A 17,850-nucleotide genomic window follows, 5' to 3' on the forward strand; every position below is an offset into this window, starting at 1 on the left:
ATTCACACTCCCTGTGTTGAAGATTAAGGTCATGTCTTTAATAGAGGGCGTACATCTGTATGGATTTCAACTGAAATAGCCCATCCAACATTTCATTTGTCCAGCTGCCAACCATATGGTTCCAGACAACCAATAAAAGTTTTAGGCTCCCGTCACTTGAATTGCATCAACAATTCCTGACATGTTTTTACAGTAATTATTTTATGAAATAGAGCATATCTTGTGACAATAGCCCAGATTCTTTATCGTGCTGAAATAATTTTGTTTTTTGAAAATATATCTGGTAGCAGAGAAGATATCTTACCCTTCCCACAATCCTTTGCAACATCATATATCACCTCATTCCATCAAGTGACACTCCCATTACTTTGTACAGGTTCTCTTTGTTTTCATGTTTAGAATAGACTGGCTAAACATGGGTCAATAGTCAAGTAATAAACATATTTTGCAAGATCTGGATGTGTTCTGTTCACTTGTGACATCACTATACCGAACCATTTTGCACTTGAATAGCAGATCAATACAGGAAATTAAAATGGAAGAAATGCATTATGGGAAGTGCAAGATATCTTCTCTGATCTGGTAGTTCATAGAATTTTTCAAATGCTGATATTAGTATTAAGTGGAAATTGGTATGAAACTATGAATATAAGGGAACAAAACAAAAGTTTGATGATGCCCTGTAAACAAAAGTCCTTAAGGGAGGGGGTCCTAAATTCTGATTATGTTTGTTAACCAGTTAAAATATTGGTGAAAGTTGATCTTTCGTTTATAGGACGTCATCAAACTTTTGGTTTGGTCCCTAAACAATGTAGTTTCTTTTTGTTACAAACTTGGAAGAAATATGTAAATAAAATAACATTGAACATGATTTATAATCAATAAATAGATTATCATAATATAAGTATTTGGTTTGTTATCACTTGTGTGTACAGGGGTAGAATTTTGGGACATGGCTACTGACTCATCTTGTATCTCAGGAGGAGGCTTAAAAATGCTTGATTGCTGTAACAGACATATAAATTACTAGGGTTTGTTGGATATTTTTTAAAACCCTTTTTACTGAACATTCTTCCATAAAAACTTGCATGTAGAGCAGAGCTACTTGTAAATTGGGCACAAAAAGAAATATTTTTCACAAGGTCATATCTTAAAATCCGGTCCATAAAAATGAACCAAAATCACACACAGGATTACTTCAGTACTCTACTCTAAGCACATGTCAGTAACCAAGCAGTTGCAGAACAGCAATTGAAGGATTCCTGTGTGCAATTTTGGTTCATTTTTATCCACATGGTTTTAAGATACGACCTTGTGAAAATTGTTTCTTTTTGAGCCCAGTTTATGTAGAGCAGAGCTACAGCAGAGCTACATGTATGCAGCTACACATTTAGTCATTTATGTTCGAAATTTATGAACCATGAATTGTTGGACGAGTGCAAGGTTGTAGGTGCCAAAAAAGAAGCAAGAAATCAGGAGTGTCCGGAAAAAACGGAACAGTTTACGCGGAATAAGTTTACGGTTTCCTTCCCGCCCCTAATCTAACCTCATTCACATATGACAACTTGTCCCTGAAATGCTTTACCTCCTGACCTTTTTGTTGACAACACAAGGAATTTCTACTATCTATCCTCTTTCCACACCACAAACAACTCTCCATAAAAGACTTTTTTTCACAACTCAAATTTCTTGTTTTATTTCAGACACACCAAAGTCATTCACTTTAATTACACAATCAGTTTATGGATACATTACGGGTGTAACTTGATTTGATACAATCTGATGTAAATAAAATGGGCTATTCCAGCTTAAATCCATACACCCCCCTATGGAAGACACGACCTTAATCACCCACACAAGGGGTGTGTATTTCAAATGTAATCACCCATTGGTAACCCCATTTGAAATTCACACTCCCTGTGTGGAAGTTCAAGCAAAATCTTCCATAGAGGGTGTATGGATTTCAACTGGAATAGCCCAATATTTCATTCAGAATACATTTCATACATACAGGTTCAGCTTTATAGTGGTTTTGTTTTTTCTAAACTGTGAAGTGTCAGCACAATAACAAATTGTTAGAAATTCTTGCATCTTACTTAACTCCATCAAATTGTTGATTGTAATACTGGAAACAAAAACACTACTTCATAACCATGTTGATGAATTTCCTAATTATTCAGAGTTCCGGGTCTGCGATGGTGATCATCGCTTGTGTAAAAAGAGACAAAAGTTTCTGCCCTTCTACACGCCTGATGATCACCATTGCGGAGTCGGAGTGATTGAACATCTTGTCGCAATTGCTCATCAGTGCAATTCTTTATCATTTCTGCATTCACGTTTGACAGACAGCACATAACAATTAGGAAATTTACTTTACAAAACCGGCCATGGACATAGAGCAATAATTGGTTTTCACACAAGGCAGCAAAATGAGCTATTCCAGTTGAAATCCATACACCCTTATGGAAAACATTACCTTAATCTCCCACACAGGGGGTGTAGAATTCAAATTCAAATTGAGTCACCCATTCAGGTAATCCCATTTGAAATTCACACTCCCTGTGTGGAAGATTAAGGGCATGTCTTCCATAGGGGGTGTATGGATTCAATATCTGCATCTTTGTACAGAAATTGAACTTTTGAATGAAACTTCTTTCATATTTCTGGTACATTTAACTTCAATATTTCTCAGAATCTCTCCTAACTAACAAATTTTGCTTATTTGTGTTAACAACATCTTTAAAGGTTATCATGATGTTGCTGCCTTTACCATGTTTGTGAAACTTGACATCTTGTGCATGTACATGTAAATACATTTAACATATTTCTAATCCAATCAGTACAATTAAGTGGTCCATAAAAACACAGAAACTGAGCTAGGTTGGTGTGGTACTCACAACAACAAAAACACATGGAAAAATCATTGCATTTTAACATATTTAAATCTAATTTCAAACAAAAGAGCCTTGCTAATAAAATTCTCCTATAATCCATCTGGTCTGAAATACAATGTGAATTGCACAACTGTAACTCAATCAAGATGCAGCATGCGAAATACTAAATATTGGCCATCATCTTTTAAGGAAATACCTTTATATTTCAGCCCACATGGTGTATTCTGCCGTACCGCAACAAAAAAATGCACACCTGGTATTTCGTCGTTGGGCAGGAAAAACCTCCTATGTGCTTGTGGCCCCTGAACATGTTTAAAACAAAACTGCCAACAAGTTACATAAGAGGTTCTGCTTTAAACATGTTCAGGCGGTTTTTCCTACCCAACGACGATTTGTCAGTTGGGTTATTTTGTCTTGGTATGGCAGAATTGTTGCAAATAAGCATCCCATTCAATGACTCTGACATTTTGTAATCACAGAAGCACACAATGAATATGCTTACCCTACATATTACAATATTTATTAAATATTTGATAAAAGAGTGATTAATAGCACTTTAAAAACATTGAAAATTGTTCTTGACAATAAGTCTCTAGTTGCAAGTTGGACTAAGACATCCAATCCTTTGTAGTGTTGAGTATGTTGTTTTGGGGGAATCTTCTTAGCAAGGTCTGTCACACTATATCCACTTCAGGTGTGTATCTTCATAAAATACATGCTAGTAGATTTAATCTGAAAAATAATCAGAAAACAAGGAAGAAAGTAAGAACCTTATTCATAAAATAATCTAGGCAGTTTGCAACATCATGTATACGGCGAAAATAATTTTAAATACAGTTTTTCAAAATCATTTCTTAAAAGCAACAACATTTTGTGAGGCTTCTTTCCTTTTTTTTCTCGGCCTGTCACCAGAAAAAAATATATTGGCATCAGTCTTGTCAAGAGTGTTAAGTTCATTGTAAAACTGCTTTTTATCTTTTCCACAGTACAGACACTATGTTAAAAAATATTTTTGATTTCATTCTCTTTTAATTGTGAGAGGTTCAGGCATACCTACCATACGATGCCTACCTACCATGACCTTTGCTCGCAATCTTGAAACGATGTACATGTGGGAGGTAGATTGTAAGAATGAAGTGTATCGGGAAATATTCAGCTCAAAACTGTTTAGAATCTAAGAAATGATTACTTACCAACTCTTTGTTTCTCTGCATCTGGTTTATCAAAGCCTAATTCCTCTGGTGTGCTAATACCCAACTCATCTAGTGTGGGTCGTACCTCTTGGATTATGAATGGATAGAAATGATTACTTACCAACTCTTTGTTTCTCTGCATCTGGTTTATCAAGGCCTAATTCCTCTGGTGTGCTAATACCTAACTCATCTAGTGTGGGTCGTACCTCTTGGATTATGAATGGATAGAAATGATTACTTACCAACTCTTTGTTTCTCTGCATCTGGTTTATCAAGGCCTAATTCCTCTGGTGTGCTAATACCTAACTCATCTAGTGTGGGTCGTACCTCTTGGATTATGAATGGATAGAAATGATAACTTACCAACTCTTTGTTTCTCTGCATCTGGTTTATCAAGGCCTTATTCCTCTGGTGTGCTAATACCTAACTCATCTAGTGTGGGTCGTACCTCTTGGATTATGAATGGATAGAAATGATTACTTACCAACTCTTTGTTTCTCTGCATCTGGTTTATCAAGGCCTAATTCCTCTGGTGTGCTAATACCTAACTCATCTAGTGTGGGTCGTACTCTTGGATTATGAATGGATAGAAATGATTACTTACCAACTCTTTGTTTCTCTGCATCTGGTTTATCAAGGCCTAATTCCTCTGGTGTGCTAATACCTAACTCATCTAGTGTGGGTCGTACCTCTTGGATTATGAATGGATAGAAATGATAACTTACCAACTCTTTGTTTCTCTGCATCTGGTTTATCAAGGCCTAATTCCTCTGGTGTGCTAATACCTAACTCATCTAATGTGGGTCGTATTCTCTTGGATTATGAATGGATAGAAATGATAACTTACCAACTCTTTGTTTCTCTGCATCTGGTTTATCAAGGCCTAATTCCTCTGGTGTGCTAATACCTAACTCATCTAGTGTGGGTCGTACCTCTTGGATTATGAATGGATAGAAATGATAACTTACCAACTCTTTGTTTCTCTGCATCTGGTTTATCAAGGCCTAATTCCTCTGGTGTGCTAATACCTAACTCATCTAGTGTGGGTCGTACCTCTTGGATTATGAATGGATAGAAATGATTACTTACCAACTCTTTGTTTCTCTGCATCTGGTTTATCAAGGCCTAATTCCTCTGGTGTGCTAATACCTAACTCATCTAGTGTGGGTCGTACCTCTTGGATTATGAATGGATAGAAATGATAACTTACCAACTCTTTGTTTCTCTGCATCTGGTTTATCAAGGCCTAATTCCTCTGGTGTGCTAATACCTAACTCATCTAGTGTGGGTCGTACCTCTTGGATTATGAATGGATAGAAATGATAACTTACCAACTCTTTGTTTCTCTGCATCTGGTTGATCAAGGCCTAGTTCCTCTGGTGTGCTAATACCTAACTCATCTAGTGTGGGTCGGATTTCTTGGATTATGAATGGATAGATGCTTGCGTCTTGCACTGATTTAGCCTGGATGTGTGTGGAGAATGGTAGAGGGAAAGACAATAGAAAACGTTAATGTAATAATGAACTTCGCTTTTTAAGGTTATAAATTATTTTAAACTGTTGTGATTTGGTAGTTCACAGCATCTTACGAATGGTAGTGAGCTTTGGCAAAAACTGCATTGCTCAATTCATAGCGAGTGTGTAGAAGAATTAAAATATCACAGATATACTTTTATAGGTGCTGCGGTTCTCGAGTTACGTTGTAAAGAGGGCTAAAACAACAACACTTTTGTAAAACGTACATAACTCATGAACAACAATAAATTAAGCAAGTTTGCAAAGTATACGATTTGTAGAATGAACTTTTGCAAAACATCAAGGTGTTAATTTTCAATAATATATTGATCTAGATAATGAAAATCGATTTTTAGGTTGCTTCGACCAACAATACTTAGTCTACCTTAAATAGACACTGTCTGACAGTTTGACTCAGGGTTTGACCTTTTTGCTGTGAAATAGTAGTCTCACAGTATCCCAAAGTGACCAGTATTCATCAGGTGTGAGTTTTGCGATGAATCGTACAATGTATATAATATTCTCTACAATCAATGCCCAAAGAAAAACTGAACGAAATGCAGAATTTCCATGCCATAGCATGTAAGCATGGTAAGTAAGCTTTAAACTGACATGCCATGATCGAGAAATTGCATGGACAAACCCAATTCTAACTTCAATGTCCATCCAATTCATTGCCACATTATAGTAGAATGTTCATAAAGGCCCATTTAACAAAATAAATCACCTTCTTGCGTTAAAATTACAGATCTAATTTGGTAGTATTTACCGATATGTGACCCCGCGTGTATGCCGCCATGTTGTTTTTCAAACTGTAAGTCGTATTTTTGCGAGTTTTGACTTCCAAGTTTTTTCATTGAAAATTCAATTGACAATTCTAATAAACGCCCCCTTTTTAAAAATATTACGCTCCTGGGGTATTTATTAGAAAATGGTATGTATTTCAAGTTTTGCTACACCATTAAATTTAGCACAACTTTAAATTGAAAATTTTTCAAATACTGCCATGTCTTGGATTGGATGCAAAACCCCTCACACCATCACACCCGTGTCTCTAGGCCCTGACCTTTAAATTAAATCTTGGTTTAAAATTTCCTTCAAGAATCCAAATTGCTGAGAGAAATTTAACTCAAAACTATGAATAAGAATATTTGTGGTCTCCGGCAATGCGAGGTAAAAAAGAAGATATATTAAACTTATCCCACAATGCATTTCTTCCCTGTACTTATTTGCTATCAGTGCAACAATATGAGTCACTTGTGACAAAAAAAAAAACCCTAAATTTACAGAGCTCATCCAGATCTTGCAAATTGAGGGATTTTTGTCACTATTCCTAACCCACATTACACTGAACAGCAAATCAGTACAAGTGAAGAAATGCATTTGTGGGAAGTGTCTGATATCTTCTCTGGACTTCTGTCATTTCCTTTACCTTTACTGATTCTAGTATGCGCACAGCCATAGCGTGGTCATTAAGTCTCCTGCAGGCTCTCAGGGCTGCTGACACAATCTTGGGTTCTGGTACCAAATCAAAGCCATACAGCTCGTTGAGGCCTCTCCTCAGGGCCCAATCATCGAGGTCCTCACGGTTGAAGTAATCTACCCAGTCATTGTCAAATTCTTCATTTGTCTGCTGAGATGAATGCCTCACTTGCTGTGATGCAACTGTGATAATGAGAAAGTTACGAGATGAAAGAAAACAGTCAAGAAATTAACAGAACATGTGGTAATATTCATATACAAAGTAGGGCTGTTGTCGAGGATAACAGGGACTGTCTTTTGGAATTTGCAGGAGAGCATTAAATAGCTCTTCTGGCACCTTCAAGGAGAGCTGTTTAGAGCATTTACAATAGAATGTAAGGAGAGAATGGTCAACTAAGGAGAGCTAAAACCACTCCTATATCAGATTTTAGGAGAGCAGTAGAGAGTGATTGCTCTCACTCTACTCAAAAGGCAGTCCCTGGTATAATTTTCATTGTCGACATATATAGAATTGCATAAATGGAAAGATTATGCCCAGCGAGGTCACGTCACACTCGGTGTGACGTGCCCTGAACTCCAAATAACTTTCGTAAGCGACAAATTGCAGGAAAGCGTGCCAATTTAAGCTTCCTGTAATATCTATTGCACATAACATACGAAGTCACAAACTTACAAACTTCAATATGCACTTCAAATAAAGCAGACCAGCTGTTAATTATTACCGATCCTGCAGAATAACTTACATAATCGTCCATTTCATGCAATCCCGTTGCTCAGAATTGCAAATTGCATTTTTATCTGTCAAGTGCGCTGTGGATGTACTCAAAGATTTTATGATGTGCTTCACTAAATCACAGGTGTGACTGACTTAATACCACTCGCTCGCTTTCGCAGGCAAGCGAAACCTCCACCTCGTGGCGCTGGGGCATGACGGCATCATGGACTGTGCAAAATTTCTGATGGCCGGGCGCCATATAACCCGTTTTGTGATTGGTTACAAAAACCATTTATTGCAATCGTAAGCCAATCAATGAACGCGACGGCCTTAATTAATGTGACCCCCATGTGACCCGCCAGTAAAGTACGTCTAAGACACGGTTTCAGATTTGAAGCAGGTTTGACTGCCAAAAATGGCAAAATATAAAGTTTCAAAAAATATTGTTTTAAATATGTTTTCTAGACTGAAATTTTGTGCAGAATTCATTTCTGAAGTCAGAAATGCACAATCTGTCATTGTTTTCCTGATATGAGCATTACAGTAGAGGCGTATGCTTTTGACGGAAATAAAAATATGAGATCCATAAGTGACAACATCATCACAACATATTTGAACTCTATTGGCACACTTATAAAGGCTCTGCAAGGCTCACATCATGTTGTAGTGCAAGTCTGACATCTGATTGGTGCACACACATTGATATAGGTCACTTGATTGCGCAATATTACAGGTACTAAGTAATTGTTCCCGATTTTGCTCGAAAATGGGGTGGCGAGTCAATTTGATAAAAAAAATTAGAACTCAAAAAATATGCATTTTAGCACAAGTTTGATACTATATCCCTGTAGTACTGTATCATGGGAATAACTGATTAGTTTTTCTGAAGTCAGAAATGCAAAATCTGTCATTGTTTTCCTGATATGAGCATTACAGTAGAGGCATATGCTTTTGACGGAAATAAAAATATGAGATCCATAAGTGACAACATCATCACAACATATTTGAACTCTATTGGCACACTTGTAAAGGCTCTGCAAGGCTCACATCATGTTGTAGTGCAAGTCTGACATCTGATTGGTGCACACACATGGAATATAGGTCACATGATTGTGCAATATTACAGGTACTAATTGTTCCCGATTTTGCTCAAAAATGGGGTGGCGAGTCAATTTGATAAAAAAATTAGAACTCAAAAAATATGCATTTTAGCACAAGTTTGGTACTATATACCTGTAGTACTGTATCATGGGAATAACTGATTAGTTTTTTAAACATGTCGCCATCTTATTTTTTTTTTGCGATTTTTTGAAATGCCAAATTTTACATAATTTACAGATGTCACAAATTGATAAAAAAATTAGAAAAGAAAATTGAGAAGGAATGGAAATATATTAATGTTATACCCAAGTAGGAACTTATACTGTGCACAACTGATTAGTTTTTCAAGCCTATAGCTCTTGTAGTTTTCTTGTAATCCCGATTTTTATAAATGGCTGGAATTTTTACACACATCCAAATTTTAAGGGGTAGGGGAAACATTTTTACATTTTGCAAGTCTTTCCCTTAGTTAAAATGAACAAAGTTAGGTATCAAATGAAAGCCCATTCAATACTGCATAGACTGGTAGGTCAACCATCACTGTAGCACCTTCCTATCAAGAGTTATGATTTTTCAAATCAATTTGTTTGCCGAAAACGGCTTATTTTGGCATGTCAATTGTCACGAGGCATGTCATATTTGAATGATTCTGGCGCGCAAATGATTAAGTCAATCATAAAACAAATACCTGAATCCATCAAATAGTACCCTCAGCTGATATGTTAACATTTTAAAGGGCCATATCTATGTATATTGTAGACTCTATGAGTATACAAAGTTGGCATGTGAAAATTTTTGTCACCCAAAACGTTCATTTTTCGGGCAAAATCGGACACAAATCAACATTTTGTAGCAAAACGATGTACGATGCACGCTGCTTTTGACAAAAAAATCATGTTCTACAAACATTTTCACCCTAGAAAAGACACCTTAGAAATTAAACATAGCTATTTTCACTCTGGGGTGAATTTTTACACACTTTGGCAGTGAAACCTGCTTCAAATCTGAGACCATGTCCTAACCTGATTGGTTTACAAAACTACTTTGATAATTGCTAAGCCAGTCAGTGTGCTCGATGTTTAACAACCTCGTAGAGGTTTTCGCGAGGCGAATTCACATGGTGATCCAGCGATCGAGTATAAATTCAGCGTGACAACTGCACTTGCAGGTGCAATAACAATACATGGACACAATCAGTGACATTTACACAATGAAATAATGAATTATTTATGACATGCATGGGCTGGATTTTACGATCGAGGTAAGGTTTTCGGCCTGTCCCTGCGTGAATATCCTTAGTTTTCAGCATCAAAGATACTTGCGATGACCAGTTTTTTGCGGACACTTGATAACAGGTACCTTTTATAGATCATAGGGTAGAAACGATAGTTGTACAACTGTACAAAATATACATTTTGTTATGGGCATAAAAAGTTTACAAAAAATACATTGGTCCACACGTTGTGCATGTATTCAGTTGTTTGACGTATAATCGTATATGGAAAGATAATCTGCAGAACTTACAAATGATAATAGAAGACTGATGTAGTTTATATTTCAGGGTAAATAATGGTGATGTTAAGCTTCTCTAATATTTTAATGACTAGTTTGTTTGGAGACAATTGGTCCATGCTTTTTCGACAATCAGGAAAATTGTTTTGTCAACAATATTGTCAACAACAGCCTTGACTTGTCGACAACAGCACTATATACTAACTAAGTAAAGAACTTTCTATCTTCAAATTTTCTAGTACCGTAAAGAAAAAAACGGATTATGCAAGATGTTGTCAATCACGCGAAACTCAAAATCGACTTTCCTTGGCCTTAACTATTGTGTCGTCGTGGATAGTAGCATGGTAGATAGATTTCTCGATCAATCTCAGACCTTCGTACTTGTCTTGTCTTGTCTTGTCTGCTACTGCACAAAACGCCTGGTGTGGCTATCAGCGTACAGATCATGCATCGATTCGCTGATAACTTATTAAATTTTCTTCTCAATTTCAATTTCCTTACCGTCGATCAAGTTCTTGAAAGAGGCCACATCAGGAGCTATTTTGGTGGTAGGTGGCAGTGAGTTCCATTTTGGTATTGTCCGTGGATAAAGTGAGAATTTATAGCAGTCTTTGTTGGGGCGTATGACGTTATAGTTAAGTTCATGAGTTTGACGAGTAGTGCGTCTGGCTGTAGTGTTCTTGGTCAGGTGATGACTGATGTTAGATGGTGTGAACTTGTGAGTTTCTTTGTATATAGTTATGAGGCGAGCCTTTTCCCTTCTGTCTTGAAGAGTGTCCCATTTCAGATCATGAAGCATGTCCGTGACACTGCTGGTGCGCCTGTAGTCGCTCTTTACAAATCTAACTGCCCTCCTCTGGACTTTTTCTAAATTATCCTGATGAATTTTCTGGTACGGATCCCAGATTGGGCTGCAATATTCTAGTCTCGGTCTCACCAGGGTTTTATAAGCAATCTCTTTAGTGCGAGGGGAACAGTTCCAAAGGTTTCTTTTCAGTAAGCCCAGAATGCTGTTTGCTTTGTTAACAGTCTGATTTATGTGTTTAGCCCAAGATAAGTTGCTGGATATCTCGACCCCCAAGTAGGGATGGTGATCTACAGTTTGGAGAGTAGAAGTTCCCATGCGATACTGGTGTGGAATGAAACTTCTTTGATGTGTCACGTGCATGATGAAACATTTGGATATATTGAACTTCATCTGCCAAGTTTCTTCCCAGGTACAAAGAGAGTTGAAGTCTTTTGTAAAATATCACAGTCCTCAGGAGAATTGATAGCTCTGTACAAAATCAGATCATCTGCGAAGAGTCTCACTTCAGATGTTACTCCCTCCGGGATATCATTAATATAGGCTAGGAACAACAGGGGACCAAGGACAGTCCCCTGGGGTACTCCGGAAATTACAGGTGAACTTGGGGATGCCTGTCCATCAATGACGACACTTTGCTGGCGTTTCATCAGGAAGCCCTCAATCCAAGATTTGGTATCTCCTCTTATTCCAAGGTGGTCTAATTTTGTGAGGAGTCGTTGATGCGGAACCATATCAAACGCTTTACTGAAATCCATTATGCATAGATCAGCACGGCCACGGTTATCAAGGATCTCAGCAACATCGCTTTACCAACCCAGCAAGCTGAGTTTCGCAGGATCTACCACTTGAAACCCATGTTGTCTATCGCACAGCAGAGAGTACTTTTCCAGATGGTTCATGATATTGCTATGGATTATGTGTTCTAATTGTTTACAGGCAATACATGTCAGGGATACCGACGATAATTACTTGGGAGTGACCTATCGCCTTTTTTTTGAAAATTGGCGAGACGGTAGCATTCAGCCAGTCCTGGGGTAAAACCCCTGAAGAGATGGATTTTGGTAAATTTTCTGAAGAATGGGTGCCACACTTGAAGCACATTCCTTTAATATCCTAGCTGGAATGTTGTCAGGACCTGACGCTTTATTGATTTTCAGGTTCTTGAGCAGTTTTTCAACTCCAAATGTAGTGATCGTGATTTTTGGCATATCTGGTACAGCACTAACTCCAAGATTTGGAATAGAAGAAAGGTCTTCTCTAGTGAAGACCGAGCAAAATTGCTTGTTTAGGGTCTCTGCCTTCTCTTTGGCACTAGATGCTATACGACCCGTCAAATTTAGGGGGGAAACGCCAAAAACATCCCTACGGAGGGATTTTATATAATTCCAGAAGGGTTTGGTGTTATCAGTTTCAAGACATTCACCAATACTATGGACATGTTCCCGATGCAGTGTCCTCATTTGTCTGTCAATTTTGCGGCTTGATTGCTTAAATCTGTCCCAGAGTTCAAAATCACCAGTTTTTCTAGCCTTGTCATAAAGCTTGCGTTTTTCCTGATATTTCTTTTCATGGTGGCATTTATCCAAGGAACACTTGGTTTGATGAAGTCATTTTGGATGGTATATTAACATCCATTGATTTTTGGATAGTGTTTGTAAAGCGATTCCAGAGCTCATCGATGTCCAAGTTCTGGACAACTTCTTCAGTTAATTCAGCACCAAGTTCATCGAGTTCATCAGTGATTTTACTGAAATTTGCTTTTTTATACAGGTACACTTTCCGTTTTGGAAGTTTTGTGATTTTGGGTTTAATAGAAGCATGTATGACGACTATGTCGTGGTCGCTAATCCCGGGTTTTACATCCACATTGTTGACAAAAGCCGGATTATTGGTAAAACATAGATCAAGGATACTATTGTCTCTCGTTGGTTTTAAGACAACCTGCTGAAGATTGTGGTCTAGAGCGATTTCTAACATGGTTTTACTTGGTCCTGGGTAACGACCACACGGTTTGAAGGTATTTGTGACCCAATCTACATCTTGTTACGGAGCAGGACAGTGGAAATCATAGTGGTGACGGAGGTGTGAGTACCTCGGGCTAGTTTGTGGTGGTGCCTGGCGTCCTAACTGGCTCCTTTATTTACTTCGTACAGCGTGAATGGGGGTAGTTCGTTCGGAAACAGGACGGTTCGCACCCTTTCAATTTCGGACCCGTGCACTTTCGCCCCCTTTCAATTTCGCACCCGTGCACTTTCGCCCCCTTTTTAAACCGCGGGTAATGTGCTGCTGTTGATTGATGATGCACGACTCGATTGCTTCAACTCCCGGCGGTACAGCGGGGTGTTGTATGTGTATAATATTGGTTGACTGTTTAGCGCTGTGTTTGCAGTACCGGTCCAGCGTGTACAAAAGCAAATAGTATGTTTACCCGGGATGTTGATGGACTCTCCGGTTCGATTGAATTTAATAGGTCTATATTATTACAATAATTATATTAAATGTGCTTCGACTGAAGATTGGTATTGATCATTATGTTTTTGATTTGTTATTTTATTTTATTTTACTTAGGCCTATTTTATTTCATTTCTATTTTATTTTATTTTAGGCCTATTATTAGTACTTTATTAATAATAGCTATAGAATTTAGTGTTAAATTATTTATGGCATATAAAATTTATATAGGGCCTAGGCCCTAATATTGATATGGCCAAAAATTTGATGGCTTATAATTTATAATTGAATACCTGAGTGGAAGAAGGGCCCAACTCCATGAAAACTGTTTTTGAGATATTAAGAAAAACTTAATATTTGGAAAAGTTTAATAGACAGAATGTTTTCATCTTCAGGGGATCTTTAAGACATGAACATACAATATTACATACATTCAAATTATATATGATGTTTCCATAGCAACGGTACAGGTCTTAATACTGAGCTGGAGTTGGGCCCTTCTTCCACTAATATACTGTAAGTGCCAGTTCCGTAAGCAAGAGTGTTATAAATAGCTACAGAAATTTGATAATTATCCATTAATTGCTCAAGTAGAAGCATGTAATATGCTAGCAAGTAAGTTTGTTGTAGTGAAAAGCAGATTTAATGGATGACCAAAATTCTAATATTTGTGGAAGAAGGGCCCAACTCCATGGAGTTGGGCCTTTCTTCCATGAAAACCATGATTAAGTGTACGTGGAAGACTATTTAGAGAGTGGATTTTGGCTCATCTTTCACACACAAGGAAGAACAGTCTGCTGGCAATAAAATGCTGGGTCTAACTCATTTTTGTAAAAAATTGGAGTTGGGCCCTTCTTCCACTCAGGTATTCAATTTTATCCCATCTTTATGTTGCCGAATTGATCTTCTTTGACATGAAACTAATGGGGAAAAAATATTTCTCAAAGACAAATGCGCACAAGCAAAACAAACGCATGACAGCAGCTTTGCGATAATGCTGTGCTGACTTTCGCCACCTTTCTTCACCGCAATGCATTGGTAGCCTACGGTGACTAGGCAGTAGCACGCATATATTCGTCCCAGAACATGCCCGGTACCGGATCGATTGCTTGACAAGTCTCCGGGCCACGCGGCCGCGTGGCTGTATACATAAGGTACGTGTGACTTCTTCAACCCAATATGTAATGAATGACTTACGGGAAAGCGCCGGGTATGGTGTGGGTTCAACCAATGGTACCGTAAACAGACACGCAAAAGTGCCATATGCCTAGTGACGTACGATCGATTGCTTGACAAGCTCCCGGGCTCCGCGGCCGCGTGCCGGTTAGACTATGCCATAGTCGAATTTTATTAAAAATATGTTATTATTAGTCATGATGAACCCATTTCGTTGAACTCAAAATTATACTGATGTTTATTAAAATTAAAGTATTCAATAGTAAAATGGTCATAAAGAGTTAAAAATATCAGATAATTAGTGACAATAAAAGTAACTGAATGCAACATTATCTTGCATAATTATAATGGCTCACTTTAATCATGTTAATACTGAACAATTCTCATTTTGGAATCTACCAGTTTATTGATAGCGAACCCCGAAGCTAACAAACAGAGGGAGTGCGGTGACTGAAAAGATCAGATACAGATGTGAAAATCTATCAGTTGCACACAAATCAATATAAATCAGAGTTTTATGCTTAAATGTAATGGCCAGAGTATGCAAAATGGGCAAGTGGACTACGGAGAAGTCTACGTGCGGTATAAACTTGTCAAGAAATACATGCATACAAAGATATTTATATATTTACGAACAATATGTTACGATTGCACATTGAGAAATATATTACAATTGCATCCATATTCTTTGCCAAATATAAAATATTATTAATCAGGAAAATTTTCTGTTCGTTTTAATGAGACATGTAAATAATGAACCAAATGTTTTAACTTTTATGTCCTAATGAATGATGTATTTTTTCTGTGTTCTTAATTAATTTAATATATATATTTCTACAAGTGTTACGTAAATTGTATAAAACAAAGAAATGTAAATACTTTTAACGAATTTTGATATATTTGATGTATGATTTTTTGATGTTTATGTTTTAAAAAAATTCTTAGGGCCTATGTTTAATTCTACAAATTGTTATGTATATTGTTTTCATGACACAGGGCCCCTGTAATAGCAGATTTATCTGAAGGGTAACCCTGTATAAATATGGTTTTAATAAATAACATAAGTAAATAAACAAATTTGTGGAAAAATGCTATCCAATTCTGCATTGTAAATGATTGACATTTTGTGTTCATGATTCATTTTGTTTACCGGCCTGTCAATCACGGATTCATTATGACGATGCTTCATTAACACCACGGCATATCTTTTTCTTAGATATTAATAAAGAAGATCGTATAAAGGGGTCAAGGAGATGACTTTCTTTGTTTACTTTTTTTATAGTGCCTTTTTTTTTAAATCAAGAAAGCTGCTTTGTCTTTTGAAACATGTCTTGGTTATGGATGTTGCTGCACATAATAATTTATTTCTATCAATTAGATTTGTTCAGTTCATCTTAATTTCTTAAAGCTTTGTATTTAGTTTTTTTTTTTCTTTTTCTTTTTTTTCTTCTTTTTTTTTTCTTTCTTTCTCTATCTTTCTTTGTTTCTTTCTTCTTTCTTTCTTACACTTACACATTAAATTTATTTTGGAACTTAGCTACAAATATTATGATTTGCAACTAAACACAGAAACGCTATATTCAATTTATTATTATAACTATTATTGTTATTATTACTGTTATTATTATTATCATCATTGTTATTATTAGGGGCTGTGCAATAATTATGAGCCCTGGGGGAGGGTAAAATAAAATTTTATTATTAAATTAACTTTGTTTATATGTTTTGTGTTACTCCCCCATTGGATTTTGTGTCATACTTTCATTGTTTTTAATTTTATTCATTGCTTGTTGACACTTGTTTCCTTTTGGATCCATCCTTTGGTCGTCAGTTGGAACAAATTTCCCTGTTTTTATACATATTATAATTAATAATTAAATATAAATTTATTATTATTACTATTTATTATTATTACTATTTTTATCATTGAATTCTAATTATTTCATTATTTTGGGTAAGCCTGCTGCTAAAATATCTGGCCTGTAATATATTCTGAGAAAAAAAATCGTTCCTCTATTTTGTTTTAAAATATCCTTTCTTTCCTTCCTTCCGGGTTTATCATGACTTAATAAGTGCATGCCCGACGGCCCAGTACTATAAACATACTACGTCGCATCGCCGGGAGTTCAAGCAATCGATCATGCATCAATCAACAGCACGACAGCAGCACAATACCAGCGGTATAAAAGGGGCGAAAGTGCACGGGTGCGAAATAGAAAGGGGGCGAAAGTGCACGGGTCCGAAATTGAAAGGGTGCGAACCGTCCAGCATTCGTTCGTTCATGTCCAGGCATGCAGGGCAAGGTCGAAGGCGCAATTCACTTGCTCTCCTTAAAAACGAAGTCCTGACTGATTAAAGGAAAATTCTCATGCCTGATAATGTCATGCCAATAACTCAATTTCAGCCAGATCAGCCCAGATGTGGATGCAAGGCCTTTCGCAACAGAGGCAGAGCAGAGCTCTTCAATTCAAGATCATGCATGCATTGCCTGGGAGTACATGCGTACGTACGGAAGGTGGACGTGATCATGAACATTCGCATTTTATTATTTTTTTTATATGTACATTTTAAGTCTTCGATTTGGCAAAATACACTTACCCAGTGGTCTACTTAAATGACCAAGCGTTAAAGCTGACTTTGCAGTCTGTGTAAACCTTACTGCTACTTGCCGAAACATTTTCAAAGCTTCTAAAATGAAGTATTCTCTTGCTACTTTCAACAAAAAATCTTTTCGTTCAGCAAGCCGGTCGTGTGAGGTCAATTGAGGTCAAAGTTCAGATTACGCCCTCTATTTTAGAAGGTGGGTATAGCAAGTCGTAGCGGACAAAATAATATCAACGGGTTTTTGAACAAGAAGAGTTTGCCATGCTTTTTATTACACTGCAAAAAATATTTTACTCAACATTGTTTAAAAAGGTCACAACCCAACAGTTGAGCAAAAAATTACTCAACATTGAGCTCATTATAGGTCACAACTCAACAAATGAGTAAAACATTTAGGGC

The 17,850-nt window shown here is 37.0% G+C and overlaps 1 protein-coding gene across 2 annotated transcripts; it reads right to left on the minus strand.

Moving 5' to 3' along the window:
• Positions 1–1,667: 1,667 nt before the first annotated feature.
• LOC140159079 (cytochrome c oxidase subunit 5A, mitochondrial-like) lies at positions 1,668–17,616 on the minus strand. Of its 2 annotated transcripts, none has more exons than XM_072182419.1 (4): positions 17,446–17,613; positions 7,035–7,267; positions 5,419–5,551; positions 1,668–3,626 (listed from the first exon to the last, which is right to left on the minus strand). In XM_072182419.1, the coding sequence occupies exons 1-4, from the start codon at positions 17,522–17,524 to the stop codon at positions 3,622–3,624; spliced, it is 450 nt and encodes a 149-aa protein (XP_072038520.1). In that variant the 5' UTR covers positions 17,525–17,613; the 3' UTR covers positions 1,668–3,621. The 2 variants fall into 2 exon arrangements, with proteins under 2 accessions (XP_072038520.1, XP_072038519.1); XM_072182418.1 differs by lacking the exon at positions 1,668–3,626 and adding an exon at positions 4,925–5,357 and having other exon boundaries at positions 5,479–5,551; positions 17,446–17,616.
• Positions 17,617–17,850: the final 234 nt, after the last annotated feature.

The sequence above is a fragment of the Amphiura filiformis genome, chromosome 8 (genome assembly GCF_039555335.1).
Source record: "Amphiura filiformis chromosome 8, Afil_fr2py, whole genome shotgun sequence".
Taxonomy (NCBI): domain Eukaryota; kingdom Metazoa; phylum Echinodermata; class Ophiuroidea; order Amphilepidida; family Amphiuridae; genus Amphiura; species Amphiura filiformis.